Source organism: Apodemus sylvaticus, chromosome 23, assembly GCF_947179515.1.
Source record: "Apodemus sylvaticus chromosome 23, mApoSyl1.1, whole genome shotgun sequence".
Taxonomy (NCBI): domain Eukaryota; kingdom Metazoa; phylum Chordata; class Mammalia; order Rodentia; family Muridae; genus Apodemus; species Apodemus sylvaticus.
The window spans coordinates 26,808,494-26,829,515 of record NC_067494.1 but is presented as its reverse complement, the minus strand read 5'-3'; the positions used below and the strand labels follow the sequence as shown (position 1 = coordinate 26,829,515).

At 40.6% G+C, this 21,022-nt stretch overlaps 1 protein-coding gene across 5 annotated transcripts in view; it reads right to left on the bottom strand.

The window, feature by feature from the left end:
• Window positions 1–21,022, bottom strand: part of Utrn (utrophin) — a 508,244-nt gene that overhangs the window by 76,906 nt on the left and 410,316 nt on the right. For all 5 annotated transcript variants that reach the window (XM_052169847.1, XM_052169848.1, XM_052169850.1 and 2 more), the window contains 3 exons: window positions 19,991–20,069; window positions 16,258–16,318; window positions 1,448–1,509 (listed from right to left, as the gene is read on the bottom strand). In XM_052169847.1, the coding sequence (XP_052025807.1) occupies window positions 1,448–1,509; window positions 16,258–16,318; window positions 19,991–20,069 (202 nt within the window). The remainder of the gene's footprint in view (window positions 1–1,447; window positions 1,510–16,257; window positions 16,319–19,990; window positions 20,070–21,022) is intronic.

Sequence of the window (21,022 nt, the reverse complement as noted above, 5' to 3'; positions counted from 1 at the left end):
TCCCAAAACCAGTCATAAAATGGAGGTCACTCTGACCTTTTCCATCTTCATTTGAAGCTACAAGTCACATATCCTCCCCTTGGAGGCAAAGACTGATACTCCTAGAAGCTGCACAGAACCTGGACACACAGGCTGGCTTCTCCTTCATCCTATTTACCAGTGGAACATCTCTCTTAGTCTAATCAGACTACCTGACTTCATCAGACCTACAGAGAAGTCAAACGCTTTCTTACTTTTCACTTCTCTTTCATCACACAAAGCTTTGATCCAATAATTTTGCACTGCATTTCTATTTAACCTGTCTTGTGCTGCGGGAGTGTCGGCCTTGACTTGTGGGGGTCACAAGCAGGGGAAAAGTTCTGTCCGCTGGGGGAAAAGGAGGTACCGCTACAACTGGGGACTGCCCAACTGCTCAGCTGACGGTTTCTCCTTCAGAGTCATTGGCTTCCTAGGACGATTAGTTTTCCATCATCTGCCAGCGCATCCCAGGACTCCTGGGGCTGTCCTTCTACGCTCTGTCTACCCTGATCAATTTGCTTCTGCTATTCATTCACAGATCTGGTTAAAACAACCAGAATGTAAAATAATCAGCATTCCTCCCCGTGAATTACAGAGTTGGAAGAAAGCTCAAAGACCACTGTTTTTTCCTCCATCTCAGTCTCTAAATGGAGCAAAGCAGTGATTTTCTTTTGTTTTCTTCTGCAGCCTAGACTACAAAGGGAGAGTACCCAAAGGTGCCCAGTGTTTAAAAAGGAAAAAAGTGTGTGTGCCCTGTCTCAAGGTGGTAAGGAGTGGAGCATAGGATGCTCTCTTCTCCCTCAGCATTGCCTCAGTTTCTCGAGGACTAAACTTCTGTGACAACAGCCAACCTGATGAAGACTATCTCACCAATTAGCTAAACACCACTGACTAGGGACTAGTCTAAAAGCATAACTCTTTTTTTTTCCTGTCCAAAAAAAAAAAAAAGTTTAGTTTAATTACTTAAAAATGAGAAAGATAATTTGAGAAAAAGTTTCCAAATAGAAAACAAAACAGTTGAAATCAGTTTAAATTTGAGGTTACTATATTATGACTGTGTTTTTCTGTTCTTTAGTTTGCAAAGCTGATCTGTAAGAGGAGCCAATACGACAGAGGTAAGACCAATAGCAATCAGGTCTCTCCTGGAAAATGAAGTCCTTTTGGCTGGCGACCTTCCAAATCGCAAAGTCTTGCTTTGTGTGTTCATCTTAGGCGTTCAACAGCCTTTAAAGTTAAGGACTCTTGTAGCGTGGCGTAGCACTGTCCTGGGTCTTTATGTTCTTGTATGTCTTTCATCCATACAAGAAGAGAGGGTAAGTAGCGGAGTAGCTTTTTGTGAATATACAAACCTTGGCTATGAAGGCCCACTCATCACTACTCAATACAGCAGCACTCACCAAGGCCCAGTCATAAAAACAGCAGCACTCACCAAGGGATTGAAAGAGTTCAGTCATCTTAGGATGATCCCAACAGGTTGTCTGTGTTTGATGGCTGCAGAGGAAACAAAATGATTAAGTAGAAGCATGCTACAAAATACAATATAAGCTATAGCCTTCTAAAATCCCAGATATATTTCAAAAGTATGCAAAAAATAATCTCCATTATGGATCACTCAGAAATCTAGTGCTCGATTGTTACTCAATATTCAAGGCATGAATAATAGGGGCTGGAGAGATGGCTTGGCACTGAAGTATAAGGCTGAAAATTCAGAGCCCTGTTCCCTGGGAAGCCTAGGTGGGTCTGGAAGGTCGTACATAATGCCAGTGCAGGGGACAGAGGCAGGGGACGTCTGCAACAAACTGGCAAGCTAGACTTGGGCGAGTTCTGGGTTCAAGTGAGATACCCTGCCCAAATACATAAGGTGTAGAAGAATAAAGGATCTGGGACCTCCAAATATATACAAACACACACACACACACACACACACAGAGTCATTTTTTCCACACACATGGTGTTGGTATTCTGTTTAAGCTCCACTCCACACCTACCTGGTATCTCCCGCCCCATAGATCTGGCCCAGTATAAGAGGGGCTACTTGCCCCTCCTCTCCCTCTCTTTTCTCTCTCTCTGCTCTCTCACATACTCTCACCTCTCTGCCCCTTGGACCCTCCTCCCCTTCCCCCTCTCTCCACGTGGTCATGGCCGACTTCCACTCGACCTCTCTACTTTCTCTTCTCTCTCTCTCTCTCTCTCTCTCTCTGCCTTTCTCTACCACGAACTCCCATCCTCAACCCTGAATAAACTCTATTCCATACCATGCCTGTGTGCGTGTGGGAAAGAAGTGCCTGGACAAGAGCTTGCCTGGGCACCCCCTTCCCCCACACCGCTGTGCCACACTTCCTTAACCCCCATCCTCTCTTTTTACGCCCCTTCATTTGGTGCCGAGACTTGGATGAGAAACACCATGGGTTTTGCTTAAGCCCTCTCACATGGCAACATACATAAACATGCATGCCACATAGACACACAATACACACAAAAGCACTCTGAACAACCACTTTTGTTTGCGTAACTATATTAGGAAATGTCGGCAAAATTCTGCTGTCTGTATCAGAAAAACAATTACAACCACAACCTGAAACACAGACATAAGGGATGATTGCCAAGGATGCTCCAGCCCTAAGTGGGGCGTGGCCAAATCAATGTGGGCTTCGGAGTTAATCGCCATCTTGTAAGGCAGATGGTGGTTTTTCATTCCGAGCAAATGCTTTGACAGCAGAGGGGCTGTGATGAGTTGCTACATTTGGAAGAGTTAACACACTTTAAAAGCCCTAATCAAATTCCTGAAGACCGGAGACATGAAGACTCGAAATATGAATACCATGTGCTCATCTTGCCATCTACTGAGGCTCCTCTGTTTGTTGGCCCCAGTCCTCTTCCTCCCCAGTTCATGCCTGCTAGCTCCCCTCTCTCTACACACCCTGGTTCCCAGCCTCTCCATGACTAAGTGCTTTTCTCTTGTGATTTATAAACTCTACCTCCATCTTCCTAGCATTATTCAATAACTAGTACTATTATTTTTGGAAGTGGATAATTTTATGTGTGATCCCTGTTCTTCACTTGAAAAGCATGCCTTATTGTTATGATTCATATATTAGTTGGAAATCTTAAAGGAATAGATAGTAAAATCAATAATGGTAGGGCATAAATTAGTTGTGTGTATATATGTGTGCATATGTATATATGTGACTGTAAGCATGCATGTATATGTATGTGAGTATAAGCATGTGTGTATGTGTGTGTTTGTGTATGTGTGTGGGAGTATGAGTTAAAATGCTCATAGAGCCAGGTGTGGTGGCGCACGCCTGTAATCCCAGCACTCTGGGAGGCAGAGGCAGGCGGATTTCTGAGTTCAAGGCCAGCCTGGCCTACAGAGTGAGTTCCAGGACAGCCAGGGCTATGCAGAGAAACCCTGTCTCAAAAAAAAATGCTCATAAATTTGATGGGCTAGTAGTCTTATATTTAAAAATAGTTTACAGTCCCTTATCTAGGCCACAACAGAACAATAACATCTAATGGTTCTCAAAGGACTTCAGCAATGACCCTTAGTTCTTAAACTGTTTAGTAAGCTATGCGAAATAGCACAGAACATGAGAGATGATATTAAAATATTCATAAAAATTAATTTAAAGAGAAATCACTGCTTTTATAACTTACACAATGCACCAAAAAAGTGGCATGCATCACTGGGCATAATCACTGTTATGTATACTTGGGTAATAGAATGCCCTGATAATGCAAAATAGGTTTCAATAAATAAATGAAGCTTATGTTTGAATTGAGTTTGGTAAGCCATCCTAAGAATCTCAAATAGAAAACTTCTATGAAGGGAATATGTTTTAGAAGCCATGGGAAAGCTGTCTGCCTCCTCTTCTCTTATGCTTAACTCTAGTACAAAAGGACAAGTATTTCCACTTGACTTGAACAGCAACAAAACCACTCTATCCTCTAACTCCCTGCACTGCCCCAAAGTTCATGGGCAAGTAGAAGATGTCTGGCCTAAAAGAATGGCTGTTCAAAGTATGACCATGAGAATTGCTCGGCAGAAACACATCTCTCAGCCACCAGTAGGATTTAAAGAACAGTTTAGTGAAAATGTAGTGCAGTTCCATCCTGCTATCACGGGTTCCTAAGCTTAAACATCCAAGACTCCATTGATATTTTTCTCATTTCTCCCCCAAGTAATTTCAGTCCTGGTCACAGCACTATTGTGCGAAGACATCCATCTCATTGCAAGATACCAAGACAAACTAAGGCTCACCAAGCTAAACTAGAGCTCCCAGCAGTGCAGAGTCAGACTTCACGCTTAAATATTATGTATGCATTCTCCAGAACCACAGATGTGGACCTTCCCCTGGACAATCCTACCTCACCACAAGGGCAAAATACCACTGGCTAGTTAGGCAAACAGTTGAGAATTCCAAAGCATGCCGGCTAATGGTTCTGCGCTGATGGCACTGCATCCTGGGAGCTGAAGGAACACACACATTTGGCAAACAGACGGAGGGAGGGGCGGGGAGTCTCCTTTGTGAATTCAATTCCAGTTGATTCATTAGGCAGAACTGCAAAGGCTCAAAGTAAACACAGCCTCTGGTTACAAAGGAAAGCTGTGGTTTACATAACAACAATTTAGGGGAGAAGTTTTCTTTCTTTCTTTCTTTCTTTCTTTCTTTCTTTCTTTCTTTCTTTCTTTCTTTCTTTCTTTCTTTCTTTCTTTCTTTCTTTCTTTCTTTCCTTCCTTCCTTCTTTCCTTCCTTCTCTTCCTTCCTTCCTTCCTTCACCCCCTCTCTCCCTCTCTCTCTCTCTTTCTTTCTTTCATGGAGAATGAGGAACAGAACAAAATCCATATGAAATATAAAAGCTAAGTATTTAAACAGCTGCAGGCTCCACAGAGCAGAAAACTCTTGCTATAATGCTTCCAGCTTGCCCAGAGCAGGCAACCAAAACAGAACCAAAGTAATGTCTTCCCTCAAAATCATAGCCGCATATCTTCCTATCTTCCAAGCCATCTCAGGCAGGTAGGGGAGTGGGAGGAGCTAACCACAGCACCCCAGAGAAACTATCCTGCCATCCTAGACTGCTGCTACCAAAATCTGACTTCAAAATCGCACCTGGCTCAGGAAGGTGTCCCAGAATAAAGTGAAAATTTAAATATCCAAATGAGTCTTTAGGTTCAAAAATTCTCATGAGGCAGAGGATAGCAGGAGCAGAGACCTATCTATCACCAGGGTGGCCAGCCATCTTGGGATTGCTGTCATAGGAGAAACAGCAGTAAAACTGTTGAGGCCTTTGATGAGGAAAGGTCTATTGGGTAATGTGTGACACATCTACCTTCATATGCCAAAGAAAGTAAAATGCAAATCATATGAGAAAGCATTCAAACAAAGGACATTAACACAAATGTTGTACCCTAACCCTTCAGAGAGGCCATGAAGCAACCAGCTGCATAGTTCAGCTCTGTTGTCTTTCTTGATAGACAAATAGGAGAGGGAAAAGAATTTTCAAACCTTTGTCCTTAGGAAAGAAGCATCACAACCACCACTACCACCACCACCACCAGGACGAACTGAACTGACTGGAAGGTACTCCACTTAGCCAAAGGCTGCCAGATGGCGGCATCCACCTACCTGCTACTCTGTCTCCAGTTTCACAGTGATCAGGATTTCCTGGCATTTGCTATTCACTGTTTGCTTCTGATTATGAATACAAAGGCACACTAGGGCAAACACTAAAGACATCTGACTCATCACACGCACAAACAGAGGAGAAGCAATTATATATGTTGCTACTGTCAGGACAATCACAGGGACAGAAAGATTTTCCTTGCTGAGCAAGAGAAAGATGAAAGGCAGGGTTGGGACATACAATCTTAAGTAATAGGATAATATTACGATAATATTATGTTAAGGCATGGCTTACACATTCTATATATTTTAATGAAGTAGGTCAGGGTGTAGGAGCTTCTATCTGCTGCTGTTGAGAACCAAGTAATATTAAGTATTAGGCTAATACTCCACTGAGCACATTGGAAGTCTCTGTATGTGAAAAGCTCAGTCCACATTATGAAGCTACTGGGGACTTAGGGGATTGTGATCGCTGTTTTCAGATGTAGGAGGGGGACAGTGAAGAGCAGGTACTTAGATAACTCGCTGAGGGCCTCGGGCCAGGAACAGTTTGGAGATCTGAACACAGATGGTCTGATTTAAGCCTGAGCTCTTGATATGGAAGTGGGTTTGCAGAATTAAGGTTTTTAAATATTTCTTGATGAATCCATGCAGATTTGAGCCTACAGTCCATCATTATAATCACCACAGACAACTTTTATCACTCTGCCTTCCCCTCACCCCTGGCAAAGCTCTTCTCAGGCCTGGCTCTGCTCAATTACTTTGCCTTTTCTGAATCGAAGCAGCTGTGGCTGAATACGGAGAGAAAAAAAAATCAGTCTACATACAGACTGTTTCTACTTTAAATATTTGATCCCAAGCTTCAAATGCCTGCTTACTGACAAGTGAGTGAACTAGAGTTCACTCTGATCAGAGTGAACCAAGATCAGAGACCCCTGCCTTCATCCTTCTCCTTGCTTACCCAAAAGGAAGGGTCCTTCCCCAATATTATCTTGCCTTTGTCTCACACTTCACTGAAAAATTAAAAAAAAAAAATCAAACACACACACACACACACACACACACACACAACCTTAAATATATACTTTCTGCTAATGTTCACCCTTTTCCTGCTTCTCCACAAACAAAACTTACCATCTATTATGCAATAGATACACTTCCTGCTGTCACATTATCTCCTCGATCAATTTTCCTTTGGCTCCTAACTTTTCTCAATCCATCCAAACTGGTCTTATTAAAACTGTCAACAAGCTGCAAGGTTCCCAGTGAAAAAGCCCTAACTCTGCGGATATGACGTTTCCTAAGGATATTATGTAATAAGCTAGAAGATAAGACATGATAAGGGGGAAAAAAGATAATATACCTGATTAAGTTGAAACATAAGCCCTGAGACTATTGCAACAATTGTTTTACATATGGCTTATAAAAGTTGGATATAGTAATCCAATGACTAATTGGACCAATTGATTAATTTTTAGAGGTCTCTCAAAAATTATTTATCTCTCTCTTTATCTATCTATCTATTTATCTATCTATCTATCTACCTATTATATAATTTATATAGTAAATATATTACATATACACACATATAACATGTATATATATATATATATATATATATATATATATATATATATATATATATATATATATATATATATTTATATATAAAACAATGCTGTTAGTCCCAAGTGATGCCAGTCATCTGAGCAATATAGTCTCAAAGCCCTAAGGGATGATATTTGCTACCATCATCTCAATTTTTGGTTTCTTTGAGTGTGCCCCAAAAGAGGAAACTCCAGTACCCCAGTGCTCACCAATATGTCTTGTCCTCACTGTGTGAGCAGGACTGCACAGGCTAAGGGGCTGCTGGGTCAGCAAGAGATGGTGCATAAGTGTGGAGAGTAACTTCATGATCCTCAGGCAATGGGTAACTTCTCAAACCTCATCACAAGCATTTTATCTTTTGGACTTTTGAAGGTGGGGATTTTAAGATTATATTTTTGGGGGATGGAATAAAAAACTGACAGGGTTAAGGAGAGAGCTTGACAGTCAGCATTCCAAAACAGAGCTTAACTCACAATGCAAATGAGACAGATGGTGAAGGGCCAGAGTCCTCCCTAAAAATATACTGGCTCCTCATGGTAAAGAGGGCCTGAGGAAGAAAAGACAAAATATAAACTGTAAAGAATTCTGTTCAACTGTAAAGTGCACATAAGACAATCTGAGATTCAGGAGTAAAGGCACAGCTGTAAGAAGTAGGTTCACTACATCCCTAAATTCAGAAAGTCAATACTGTGGGCAGGGGTGACAGAGTCATTGGAATAGAGCTCTGGAAGAAAGTTTGCTGGTTCTTGGCTTTAAAGGACCAGCAGAATTAATTTTCAGGATGGACGGACTTGGTGTAAGAGGAGGGAAAGGTGATACTTTGCTACAGAGCACTAAAGATTGATTAGAAGAGTGAGCGTGTACACGCTCAATAAATACAGGGGCCCCAGAACTAACAGGAAACCCCAACTGCTACCTAATTATACCTCCTCCTCCCGCTCATCCTCAAATAAGGTAACTTGAACCACCCATCACAACACTGCTGGAAGCCATCTTCTTTTTGCCTTGTCCCTGGGGAGCCTGGCATGTCACCAAGAGCAGGGCCATCAGGAGCATGACCTCACCAGAGAAATTTATCATTGTATCCTTGTGGTTTCATTTTGAAAGGTAGATATACATCTATTAGTTTCTCAAAAAAAAAATTACCAGTTCATCTGTTCATTTATTTTTAAAGCAGATTGATAATTTCCTCTAATTTGTTCTAGATGGCTATGTGAAATCCTTTTTATGTTATTTTGCTTTCAAGCCAGAAGAGAAGATATTCTACTTATTTTTACAAATTTTACTCATTACTTTTGCTTGATTTAATAATAACTTTAACTATTCAATCTTCACGAAATGAAGGACAAACACACTTCTTTTGTGGATGGCTTCATAGCAATCCTTTCTGTGTCAGATGGCAGGCACTTACAAATTGAGTGCTTTCGTCATGCTAGAAATCAAACTCTAGGGCTGGCAATATGGCTCAATAAGTAGAAGCATTTGCTGCCGAACCTGCCAACCTAAATTGATCTTGGAACATACATGGTGGAAAGAGATAACAGTTTGTTCAAGGTTATTTTACCTCCACTTCTGCACTGGGGCCATCGCCTCCCTCACACAGACACAATCAGTCAACCATCCAATCAATCAATAAATGTGCAACTTAAAATCTTATTTATTTTTAAAATTAAGTGTGTACAAGAGGGGAATATGCATGCGAGTACAGGTGTCCCAGAAGCTAAAGAATTTCCCTGGAGCTGGGGTTACAGACAGTTGTGAACAACCAAATCAGGGTGTGGATGCTAGGAACTGAACTTGGGTCCTTGGCAAAGGCAAAAGATGCTCTTAACCACTGAACCACTCTTCCACTCTAACAATTTACAAAAGGAAAGACAAGAAAAAAATTTTAAGCTGGGGGTGATGGTGCTATTACAGTACAAAGGTGCTAAGGAATCTAGCAGATTCTAAGCCAGTCTGATGGCGTGGCCCCAGAAATGGACAAACAGGAACGTTAGGAAAGGCAATGGCATTTCCAAAGACACTGCCAGCTCCATCTACATGATATCAGTGAACTAAGATAGGGGTAGAGATGAGAGATGCTTCCATTTTCCTGATGACTAAGGATGTTGAACAGTTCTTTAGGTGCCTTTCTGCCATTCGATATTCCTCAGGTGAAAATTCTTTGTTTACCTCTGTACCCCATTTTTTAAGGTGGATATTTGACTCTCTGGAGTCTACTTTCTTGAGTTCTTTGTATATATTGGATATTAGCCCTCTGTTGGATGTAGGGTTGATAAAGATCTTTTCCCAATTTGTTCGTTGCTGTTTTGTCCTTTTGGCAATGTCCTTTGCCTTATAGAAACTGTGCAATTTTATGAGGTCCCATTTGTCAATTCTTGGTCTTAGAGCATAAGCTATTGGTGTTCTGTTGAGTGGAAATTTTCCCCTGAGCCCATGTCCTCAAGGCTCTTCCCCAGTTTCTTTTCTATTAGTTTCAGTGTGTCTGGTTTTATGTGGAGGTCCTTGATCCACTTGGATTTGACCTTCGTACAAGGAGGTAAGAATGGATTGATTTGCATTCTTCTGCATGCTGACCTCCAGTTGAACCAGCACCATTTGTTGAAAAGGCTATCTTTTTTCCACTGGATGGTTGTAGCTCCTCTGTCAAAGATCAAGTGACCGTAGGTGTGTGGGTCATTTCTGGGTCTTCAATTCTATTACATTGATCTACCTCCCTGTCACTGTACCAATACATGCAGTTTTTAACACAATTGCTCTGTAGTACTGCTTGAGGTAGGAGATTTCACCTCATACCAGTCAGATTGCTAAAATCAAAAACTCAGGATTAAACAGGTGCTGGTGAGAATGTGGAGAAAGAGAAACACTCCTCCACAGCTGGTGGGCTGCAAGCTGATACAACCACTCTGGAAATCAGTCTGGTGGTTCCTCAGAAAACTGTGCATGATACTACTGGAGGACCCCATTATGCCACTCCTGGGCATATACCCAGAGGATTCCCCAGCATGTAATAAGGACACATGCTCCATCCACTATGTTCATAGCAGCCCTATTTATAATAGCCAGAAGCTGGAAAGAACCGAGATGTCCCTCAATGGAGGAACGGATACAGAAAATGTGGTATATTTACACTATGGAATACTACTCAGCTATTAAAAACAATGAATTCATGAAATTCCTAGGCAAGTGGGTGGAACTGGAGAATGTCATCCTGAGTGAGGTAACCCAATCACAAAAGAATACACATGGTATGCACTCACTGATAAGTGGATATTAGCCCAGAATCTCAGAATACCCAAGACACAATTCACATATCAAATAACTCCCAAGAAGAAGGAAGGAGAGGCCCCTGGTTCTGGAAAGGCTCAGTGCAGCAGTGTAGGGAAATACCAGGACAGGGAAGCGGGAAAGGGTAGATTGGGGAACTGGGGGAGGGAAGAGTGTTTTCGGGGAGGGGGGATTCAGGAAAGGGGAAATCATTTGAAATGTAAATAAAGAATATATCCAATAAAAAAACAATGGGGAAAAAAAGGGAGAGAGATGCTTCCAGCCATGCTCCCTGTTAGCTGCCGCTGTGCAGGGCTGACTGACTGCTGTTCAGTTTCCTGTTAGCCAAGGTGTGCTCATTCTTCTGAAGCTGACTTGAAGCAAAGGGGAAATGTAGTAACCCCAAGGTGCTTATATTCTGTCCTAAGGCAATTTTGTTCTCTCCTTCTACTAGCAGAGTTGGCCAGTGAGTTTAAAATTTTTATTTTCTAATAACGAATCACAGACCCAATTCTTATTAAAATACTTTCCAGTCTTCTTATGCTTTGATTCCATGTATTCCTTTATCATTTAACACAAAACAAGACACACACACACACACAAACACACACACACACAAGCTTTCCTCTTTATTTTATGTGAGTACACTGTACACTGTAGTTGTCTTCAGACACATCAGAAGAGAGCATCAGATGGTTGTGAGCCACCACGTGGTTGCTGGGAATTGAACTTAGGACCCCTGGAAGAGCAGCCAGTGATGGCCACTGAGCCATCTCTCCAGCCCCAGCTTTCCTCTTTAAAGGGACCCAGTGTGTCCTAGAGATTTAATCTGTCCTCTGGACGAGGAAAAAGGAGGAAATATGTTATAGAGAGATATGCGGATGGAAACATTTTTCTTGTACTGGGCATTAAACCATTGCTATAGATTCATTTGGTTCTGGTTTGAATGTTCTAGAATCCTTAAAAGTAAATTGCCCTGACTGCTTAAACTGTGGCTGGCAAAGAAGCACCTTCATGAGCTTTTCTGTTCATGTCTGGCTTGGGATAGGGTTTCCTGTGATAGCCCATCCTTCCTGCCCTTGGTTAAGGAAAAACCAAAACTTAACAATGGAGAGAGCTAGACTTCATAATGGATTTGTGTTCTGTATCTCATGAAAGCAATAGGAACCAAAATCAAACTTTCTAAACACAGGCTAAGGTGAGCTGCCACTAGATTTAGAAAAAAAGTGCATATTTATCTCAGAAAGTCTCCCTTCTAGGCAGCAAATACAGCTTAAAGAAGTGTGTCAATATGACACTGCTATCGGCTGATTCTTAACTCTCTCACTTCCCAGACTTGCTCCCTGAAGGTGAACTACTGGGAAGCTGTGGAGCCTTTAAGAGGCAGGGTCCAGGGGAACACCATTAGGTATCTAGGAGCAGGCCTTTGAAGTTCCTTCCTCTTTCTGTCTTTGGCTTCCTAGCTATGAGATGGGCAGTTGAGGGGTTTTGCTCTTCCACAGACTTTTCTTATGATATGCTTCTTGGGAACAGGTTAACTAAAAAAGCAACAAGGACAACCAACCTTGCCTTGTAACATGCACACTGTAAGCCGAAAATAACTTGGTTTTCTTTCCCTTCTTCTATTTTTTAGGGTTTTGTTTTTCATTTTATGTATTCTGGCAATTTGATTAAAAATGGCCCTTATAAACTCATAGGGAACGACACTATTAGGATGGCCTTGTTGGAGAAACTATGGGTGGGCTTTGAGTTTTCAAAAGCTCCAACAACCCACTGGCTCACTAGCCCTTCCTGCTGCCTGCCAGTTTCCTCTCTAACACCATGTCTGCCATCATGCCTCCTTGTGCCCCACCATGGCAATAATGGGGTAACCTGTGAACTGTAAGTGAGCCCCAATTAAATGTTTTCCTTACAAGAGTTGCTGCAGTCATGGTGTTTCTTCACGGCAACAGAAACCCTAACTAAGACATGTATCTATTTTTCTTTTTCTTTAGAGATTATAATAATCTCCCTTCTGTTTTTTTTTTTTTTCACTCCAAACCCTCCCATATACCTCTCCACTTTCTCCTTCATGGGTTCTTTTCCACTATTTGTTATTACATGCACACACACACACACACACACACACACACACACACACACACACATTCCAAAATATAAGCTGCTAATTGTTACTTGTATGTATGTTTCCAAGGCTGATTGTTTGGCCCTAGACAACCAATTGGTATTATCTTCACGGGGGAAGGCACCTCATCTACTCCCAGCCTATACTCTCTGTCTGGAGTTAAGGACCTGTGGATTTTGCCCCCATTCAGTTTGGCATATCCACTGAGGTCATCCTTGTTCAGCTCGTGTCTGGGCAGATATGTCAATGAGATTTAGGAGTGTATCTTCCAATGTTACTAGGAGACACAATCGCAGAGTGAACTCCCTCATCCCCTGGCTCTTACAATCTCTCCACCACCGCCTCTGCAATGCTCTCTGACCCTGAGGTGAGGGAGTGTTTGGAGACGTAGCCAGTGGTGCCAGGCTTCACAACTCAGCATTTTGATGAACCCTGTCTTTCTTTGTGAGCTTATTTAGTTCCTCTCTGGTATTCATTAGTTCTCAGGTCAGATCTCCATCCTGACGCTCTTCAAAGACATGGCACTCACTACTATGGACTTCAAAATGCTGACAAAGGGCCATCTCGGTGTGCATCCTATATTTTTAATTAACCTATACAATTAAGATAGAACCCCAAAGGAAGCTTGACCTCTCCTTGCAAAATCTCTTGCAGTACTCTAGCAAGCATTAAATGTATGAAGATGCAAACTTAAAATTTCTACTTGAATACTGTATTCTGACGGCTAAATTAATTCACTCACTTTGCCCCAGGAAATTCTCATGGCGTGACACTAATGTTAAGTAGGTTTTTAACATTTTTTTTCCTATTTATTTGTACGGGCATGCAAAGGGGAAGTACACATTAAAAGTGCTTTCATTCATCATTTACTTGCTTATGAATTTATCCAAGGATTGAATTTTGTTTTCGTAACGACTCTAAGTGAAATACTGGCTCTCTAACTCTCCCTCCCAAGTTTAATGTTCCCTTTTCTATGGGGGAAATAAACTGGAAAGTTGCATAACAGAGTAAATACTGAAAAACTGCCAGATTAGTGAGTATTATAGAACCCGGAGAATTTGCTCTAAATTGTGAATACAGTTAAAAGACATTCAACGCTGAATCTGTATGTATTTAAGAAAACGACCCATTTCCCAGGTGGGTAGCTACAGACCCAAGCTCACCAAGGAGGATCTGAGTCACAAAGTACCAACAAAAACAAAGCAACAACACAAGAAAGCAAGGGGAGGACCTCATGGTAGAAGGGGATGATGGAGGTGGGAAGAGGATGGGGGGATGAATAGTGCCAACATGTATTATATGCACATATGAAACTGCCAAGCAATCATTACCAAAAACAGAAAAGAAAATCTGATGTTTACTTAGATATAGAAAACATGATAGGATGCTTAACCTTTAAATATCATCGTTAAAGAATTGCCAGTGCTGTGTTATATATTATTTTTTTCAGTGTTGGTTATGAGCAAGCAGTAAGATGTTAGACAGACCAACTTTGCTCCCACGTGTTTTCTCTCCCTGAGAACTGACTGACTGAGCAAGAGCACTCTTCCACTGTACCCCACCATAAACTCTAGGGATTAGACGAGGTCTACCTGCTTAATCCTTGGTCATCTATTACTGATGTAGACAAATGGAAATTCTTCAACTAATGGAAGTCTCTCTCTCTCTCTCTCTCTCTCTCTCTCTCTCTCACACACACACACACACACACACACACCAGAAAATCAGTGTGTGAGCTTCACCGAGTATGAGACTTCCAAGTTTCCCTATCTAGCAAAAACAAATACTGATTTACTAGATAAAGTTTACATTTTAAAACATCTGATTATAGAGGAGTCTAGGTCAAAACAACCCATTAATTCATTCTAATCAATCTTTATGGGATTCTAAACTTGGGACTGTATAGATACTCTTTTTTTTTTTAATGCTACCACACTAAAAGCTTCCACAGGCTAGCATTGGTTCTGGCAGGGGTGTATTTCTGGGAGGTCTACAAGGACCACACCCTCCTTCTCTTCCCACCTTCTTCCAATTGTCTGTCTTCCCGGGGTGTCATTCCACTCCCTCCATTTTCAAAGTTGCATCTGCATTTCCCTCCCTCCCTCTGGCTTCTTCTCACTGGCACTCTTTCTTTTAAAAGGCTCTCAGTTTTTCACTATCAGGAGAATCTGCCTATGGTGATCTACAACATGGAGACTGCTGCTAACTGTTGTTGTGGACACTATTATGTATAAGAAGAACTGGGCCAAAGTCCCAGGGGTTCGGACTGGACTTATGTAAGGGGAGGGTTTATTCTGTCTCAGATTTATAACTAAAGCCTTATTATTTGATTCAGGTCAATATTTACCCAAGCAGACTAAAGTTCTTGAATACCATTGCTATAGTTATTATTAATTGAAATAAAAATGGAAAACAGCTAAGAAATTTTAAAATTTTAATTAGATGGCCACAACTGCTTTTAATAAAGACAAGTCAGTCGTGGGCTCCTTTCCATTCCTGTCTGTAGAATTTACACACTCATCAATTGCTTTGATGCTTCATTCTAGAATTCATCGCAACTCAATATACCAAATGCTGTCTATGAACAAAAGAATTAAATTCTCGCAAGACAGTGTAACACATACTGTTTAATATATTTTTATAGATGATGACAAGTTTGTTTTAAAAATGGGAATGGATTTCAGGATAAAAGGAAGGGAATATCAAAAGTTTCTATTCAACAAATATTGTTTCCACAAGCTTTAACCAAAAAAGGATCAGACAGGTCAATTGGTATTGCCGTAGTATTTTCAAGAAATTTGTTTAAGACATGATAAAAGAAAACTTGGCAGAGATTTTATTTTTTTATTCCACTCGCCCAAGGCTACACAGCTACTGTGAGCCACGGCGGTCTTTTGATACTCGGTGTGCACTCTCAGAATTATGACCTAGTTCTTCTAATACATAATGGGGTCAATGACAACGTTTAGTGCTGGATTGCATTGTAAACCAACTGCTTCACTAACTTCCACTTCCAGGGATAATAGAAGAGTGCTTCATCATTCTTTTCTGTGAAAAAACAGAGTAAGTGAAGGACCAGCCTCCTAAGATGGTGTGCAAACTAGACAAGAGTCAGAACATGCCACATAAGAAGTAACAGAAAAGAGAAACTAGGCTGAAAAAAACCCTTATGATGAGGAGGAAGAGGGGAATGAAGTTGATGATAAAATAGTAACTCAGTGCCCCTTCCCCAAGGCCAGAAAGACCTAATAAAGGACAACTCGCTGATTTTGAAACTAATTTCTTCCCATTATTACTCATGCATAGCTTCCCCTGGTGACCAGATTGAATTCTGTTATTACAAGTACAGGGTTTGGCGGTACACATCTTTACTCCCAACACTTGGAAGGCAAAGGCTGGGTTGGGGGGAGGAGGGACATCTCCCTGAGTTCAAGGCCAACCTAGTTTCATAATACCAGGCCATCCAGGACTACATAGTGAGACCCTGTGTCAAAACAAACAAGCAAACAGACAGACCAACAACAAACCAAATTACATAGGGGAGTAGGAGAGCTCTTAAATTATTCGTTAAAACTTTATTTTTTGGTACCTGAAAGAGAACTGAAGCGGACTTACTTGATGTAATAGGGCACTTTATTATGCGAAATGGACCTCTGCCAGGGCAGCTGGACTGAAGCTGAGGAAACAAAAGGACGTTATTGGAAGCAGCAAGCCTTACACCTTAATGTAAAACAAATGAACACATTTCATAGCAAATCTTGAGGGACCCGTTCTGGCTCTAAGCTGGAATCCTGCAATTAAGAAAAGCACAGGGCCAAGCAGAACAGCTTTAAAGCTTCACACGAAGTGAGGAAAAGAACCAAAACTCAACTTCCAGAGCCGATTCTGCCAGACCCTATTGATGAAAACCCTTTCACAAAGTCAGGTTGTTGTTCACAAACATCACAACAAGGAGCTCAGCGCCATCTGCAAAGGGTGCTCGCCATACATTGTGCATTCAGATTTAAAACAACAATCCTCAAGATGGAATTTCCAGATCACTAATAGTATTCTTTACTTTGCATCATAGTCATAGGTTCAGCTATTATGAACAGATGGCACTCAAGCAAATTTAATTATAAGAGGTTTTTAGAAAGAAAACTTAACATAAAAATATGTGGCAAGGGTTTTTTACGAGCCAAGCAGATCATCTAAGAAGAAGATCAGATACTTATTTTCATCCGCAATACTTAAATAGTTTTCCATATTTGTAGTATATTTGAGATGTGTGCCATGATTAAGATTCTTTGCCTTTTAATGGAAGTGCTTTCCTTTTTGAAATTCTGTTTACTGATTACTTGTAAAGAGCCATTACATTACTGGTTTAGTAAATCAATTATTTAAAATTTTATTTAGCCAGGCGGTGGTAGCGCACGCCTTTAATCCCAGCACTTGGAAGGCAGAGGCAGGCAGATTTTTGAGTTCGAGGCCAGCCTGGTCTACAGAATGAGTTCCAGGACACCCAGGGCTATACAGAGAAATCCTGTCTCAAATAAAAAAAAAAAAAACAACAACAACAACAAAAACAACAACAACAACAAAAACAAATCCAAAAAACAAAAAAAAACAACAACAACAACAAAAAAACCCTAAAAATGTATTTAAGTAGAGTAGCCCACATGAATTTAGAACCAGAGGAAGTTTGCTCAGCAAGGTACCAGGTAAATTAAAATGAAAATTTACAACTATCTCTAGACCTTCTCATAGACATATGTCACTATTCTTTTCATAATTTCTTGGCACATTGATATCTTTCAAATATGTAACATTCTAAACTTTGCCAAGCATTCCAAACTCATATTTTATTTTGAAAATACAGCAAGATCCACATACCAGCGTCCATTTTAACAGAGAAGAGGCTAAATACCCAGAGTTAAAAATAACTGCCCGAGGGCTGGAGAGATGGCACACTGGTTAAGAGCACTGGCTGCTCTTCCAGAGGTCCTTAGTTCAATTCTCAGCAAACAGATGATGGTTCACAACCATCTGTAATGAGAATCAATGCTCTCTTCTGGAGTGTCTGAAGAGAGCAACAGTGTACTCATATACATAAAATAAATAAATAAATCTTAGAAAGAAAGAGACAGAGGGAGAGAGAGAAAGGAAGGAAGGAAGGAAGGAAGGAAGGAAGGAAGGAAGGAAGGAAGGAAGGAAGGAAGGAAGGAAGGAAGGAAGGAAGGAAGGTTCTACAATATATGAGGTAGAAGAAGGAGGAGGAGGAAGAGGAAGAGGAGGAGGAGGAGGAGGTGGAGGAGGAGGAGGTGGAGGAGGAGGAGGAGGAGGAGGAAGAAGAAGAAGAAGAAGAAGAAGAAGAAGAAGAAGAAGAAGAAGAAGAAGAAGAAGAAGAAGAAGAAGAAGAAGAAGTAGTTGCCCAAAGTCCTTCCCAAAATGGTACAGTTCACATACCACCACACCTTTCCAAATACTAGTTCAGCAAATTTCCTCCTTAACTATTATTCTGGTCTCGATAGATGGCAAGCACTCATCTTTCTAACCATGCCCACAAATGTTCACAAACAGACAAGGAAATGAAGAATCAGGTATGCTAAATTTCTCATGAGAGCCAGCCTCATTTAATGTTGGCACCAGGCTAATAGGTCAGGTTTTATTATGTGTCTCATGGAACATGCTTCTTTAATAAGCATGGATAAAGTCCAAGGAACACAATCAAGCCAAAGACCGTACGCAGCAAGGGATAAGGATTATTAAATGTACTAATTGCAAGTTTGCTCACACTCCTTCGGTTATTTAGTAATTATGTTGATTTGAACAACCAAGCTTCATGGACTGTCGTTTGAACACGGAAAGACTGCATGCTTGGGCACCATGCAATGTATGGCAATTCTGCAATGCTTCACGACTGAAGAAACATGAACTAGACTTCCATGGGAGAGGTTGCCAGGTGAAAAGTTAGGGCTCCATCAATATTAGCAGATAAACTGATCATCTTCAATTATTTACAAATGCTTCTTTAATTTGGCCTTAGTTATTCTATAGGGTTTAGAAATCTATAATACTTACTATCTAATGAGTGTAATAAGAGGCTATTTAATTTCAACAATAATGTACCCACCACAAAGGACTATACATCCCTCAGAGACATACCCATAGGCTCAGCTTAGGAACTGAGGATGGGTAAGTCTTAGAGATAGGGAACATAAAAATGACAAATTTGACTTCACAGAATGCAGAATGTAAAAGTAAATAAAGCCTGACCCTTGATCCTTTGATTCAGATTTCCAGTTTTGTAACAGTGAGAGACAGAGAGAGAGAGAGAGAGAGAGAGAGAGAGAGAGAGAGAGAGAGAGAGAGAGAGAGAATTAAGATAAAACATCAATGGAATTAACAATGAGGAGACATGGAGTTTGACTTCATTTTTCTCTCTGGTTTCAGAGAAAATAAGAGTTTCCATAATTGAGAAGTATTCTTGGCCTCGAGCTTAAAATTTACTTAACTTTAATTAAATTACACAACTTGTTTTTTTCCATATACTTCCCATAGGAAATTAAAGGAAAGGCATTAATATGTGCCGAAAGCATCTTTGCCAAGGTGTGACTTGGGTGCTTTGTCTAACAGGATAGAATTGAATTTCAATCTTGAGGCAACCTGAGGAAATAGGTTTGCAGCGAGCAAGAAATTAAGTTTCAAAAATCCTCCGGTCTAGTAAAAGACGAGAGAGTTAACATTTAAATTCAATTTGGGAATTTCAAAATTTGGTATTAAATATCATTGGAAGTGAATGGTAAATAAAACAGAGCTCAAAATTATTTACCCAAGTCTTCATGAAGTGCACATAAAATTAAAAATTCCAGTTGGAGGATGTTCCACTAAACCTACTTTTGTGCAGCAATTAATATACAACATTTTCCCATGAGATGAATACCTTGAGCCTAGTAAACCAACATTTTATCATTTAAGTATTTATATAGTGATTCAAACTGCGTGTGAGGCTTTAAAAACAACTAAGTATATATATATAGAGAGAGAGAATTGAGATAAACTAATTAAAAAACCTTCCAGCAAAGATTTTTGTTTTAAAACATTCATGACAAACTTTTGCATGTCAAATACCACATATGTTATCATAACCAATGCTTAAATGAGAAAACATATGTAGAGACAAATTTACTTTTGTTTTCCTTTGAAGATTTACCAATTTGCATACTGCATTACATACATAATATTTCATGAATATCTTCTCTTAATTTAAAGTAGAGTTAGAGCAAAGATAAAGCTTCTCGGGCAGAACTGAACAAATTTGCTAATTCATCCAAATTAAACAAGAACACTCAAATGTATCACTACTTACTGGACAGAAAGTGTTGAGAAGACGGCCCGAAGTCTCTGTGGGCTTCCTGGAGCTGTTTAAGGTGCTCGTCCACAGAAACCTGCACATGTACAAGCCAGATGAAGCGACTGACCTCAAGACAATGGTTTTCATAACATTCTAATTGCTTTACCAAGTCATGCTATTGCTCAATCAATTCCTTACTGCTTGGGCAGAAAGCTTCTCTTCTTAATGCAGTAGCAGGAAAATCAACTTCTGACATTAAATAATGGCAAAGAAAGCCAGAAGATTATTCTAAACTATCTATAGGAACTTTAAATCTGTTCAGTAACTGCATTCATTTAATATTATCACGGTTATCATTTTAGAGATGAAGAAAGAGAGACACAAGAAAGGACCAAGAGGACACAACTAGTCAGAGCAACATGAATGTCCACGCCTTGGCCATCGGAAGCCATATCTGTGTCTGAAAACTGTTCTCCCCCACTTCACCACAGGAAGCAAGCGTCTAAGATGCAGCTTCAGATGCAGCCATGGGAGGAGCCCTTACTCATCTCTCTTTTATAAAAAAGAGCATAAAAGTGCCACAGAGACTGTGTGGGAAATGGAGCTTAGAGAACTCTAAAGATAAAGTCATAAACAGATAGATAGATGGGGAGACAGGCAGTTAGACAGATGATTATAGTTTGTTACAGAGATTGACAGGTATATTGATAGGCAGGTACAAAGGTAGACAGACTGACTGACAGACAGACAGATAGACGGGAGATAGATGAATGAATATGTGAAATGACAGATGAGAGAAAACAGGAAGATGGGTGTGAAACATCTTCTGATTTCCCTACAAGTTTGCATCTGATGGTCTTTACTGAAAGAAAGAGAGGCCTCCGAGTACCTGGGCATCCCATCTCGTGGCTGCAAAGTGTAACCAGTGTATCCCAGCCATGACTCCCTTCTATGGCTGTTAATGCGAATTCTATGGTTACTGTGCCATGTGACAAAAACAGTTATGAAACCAAATGTAAATGAACAACAATTGCATGCGTACAGCCT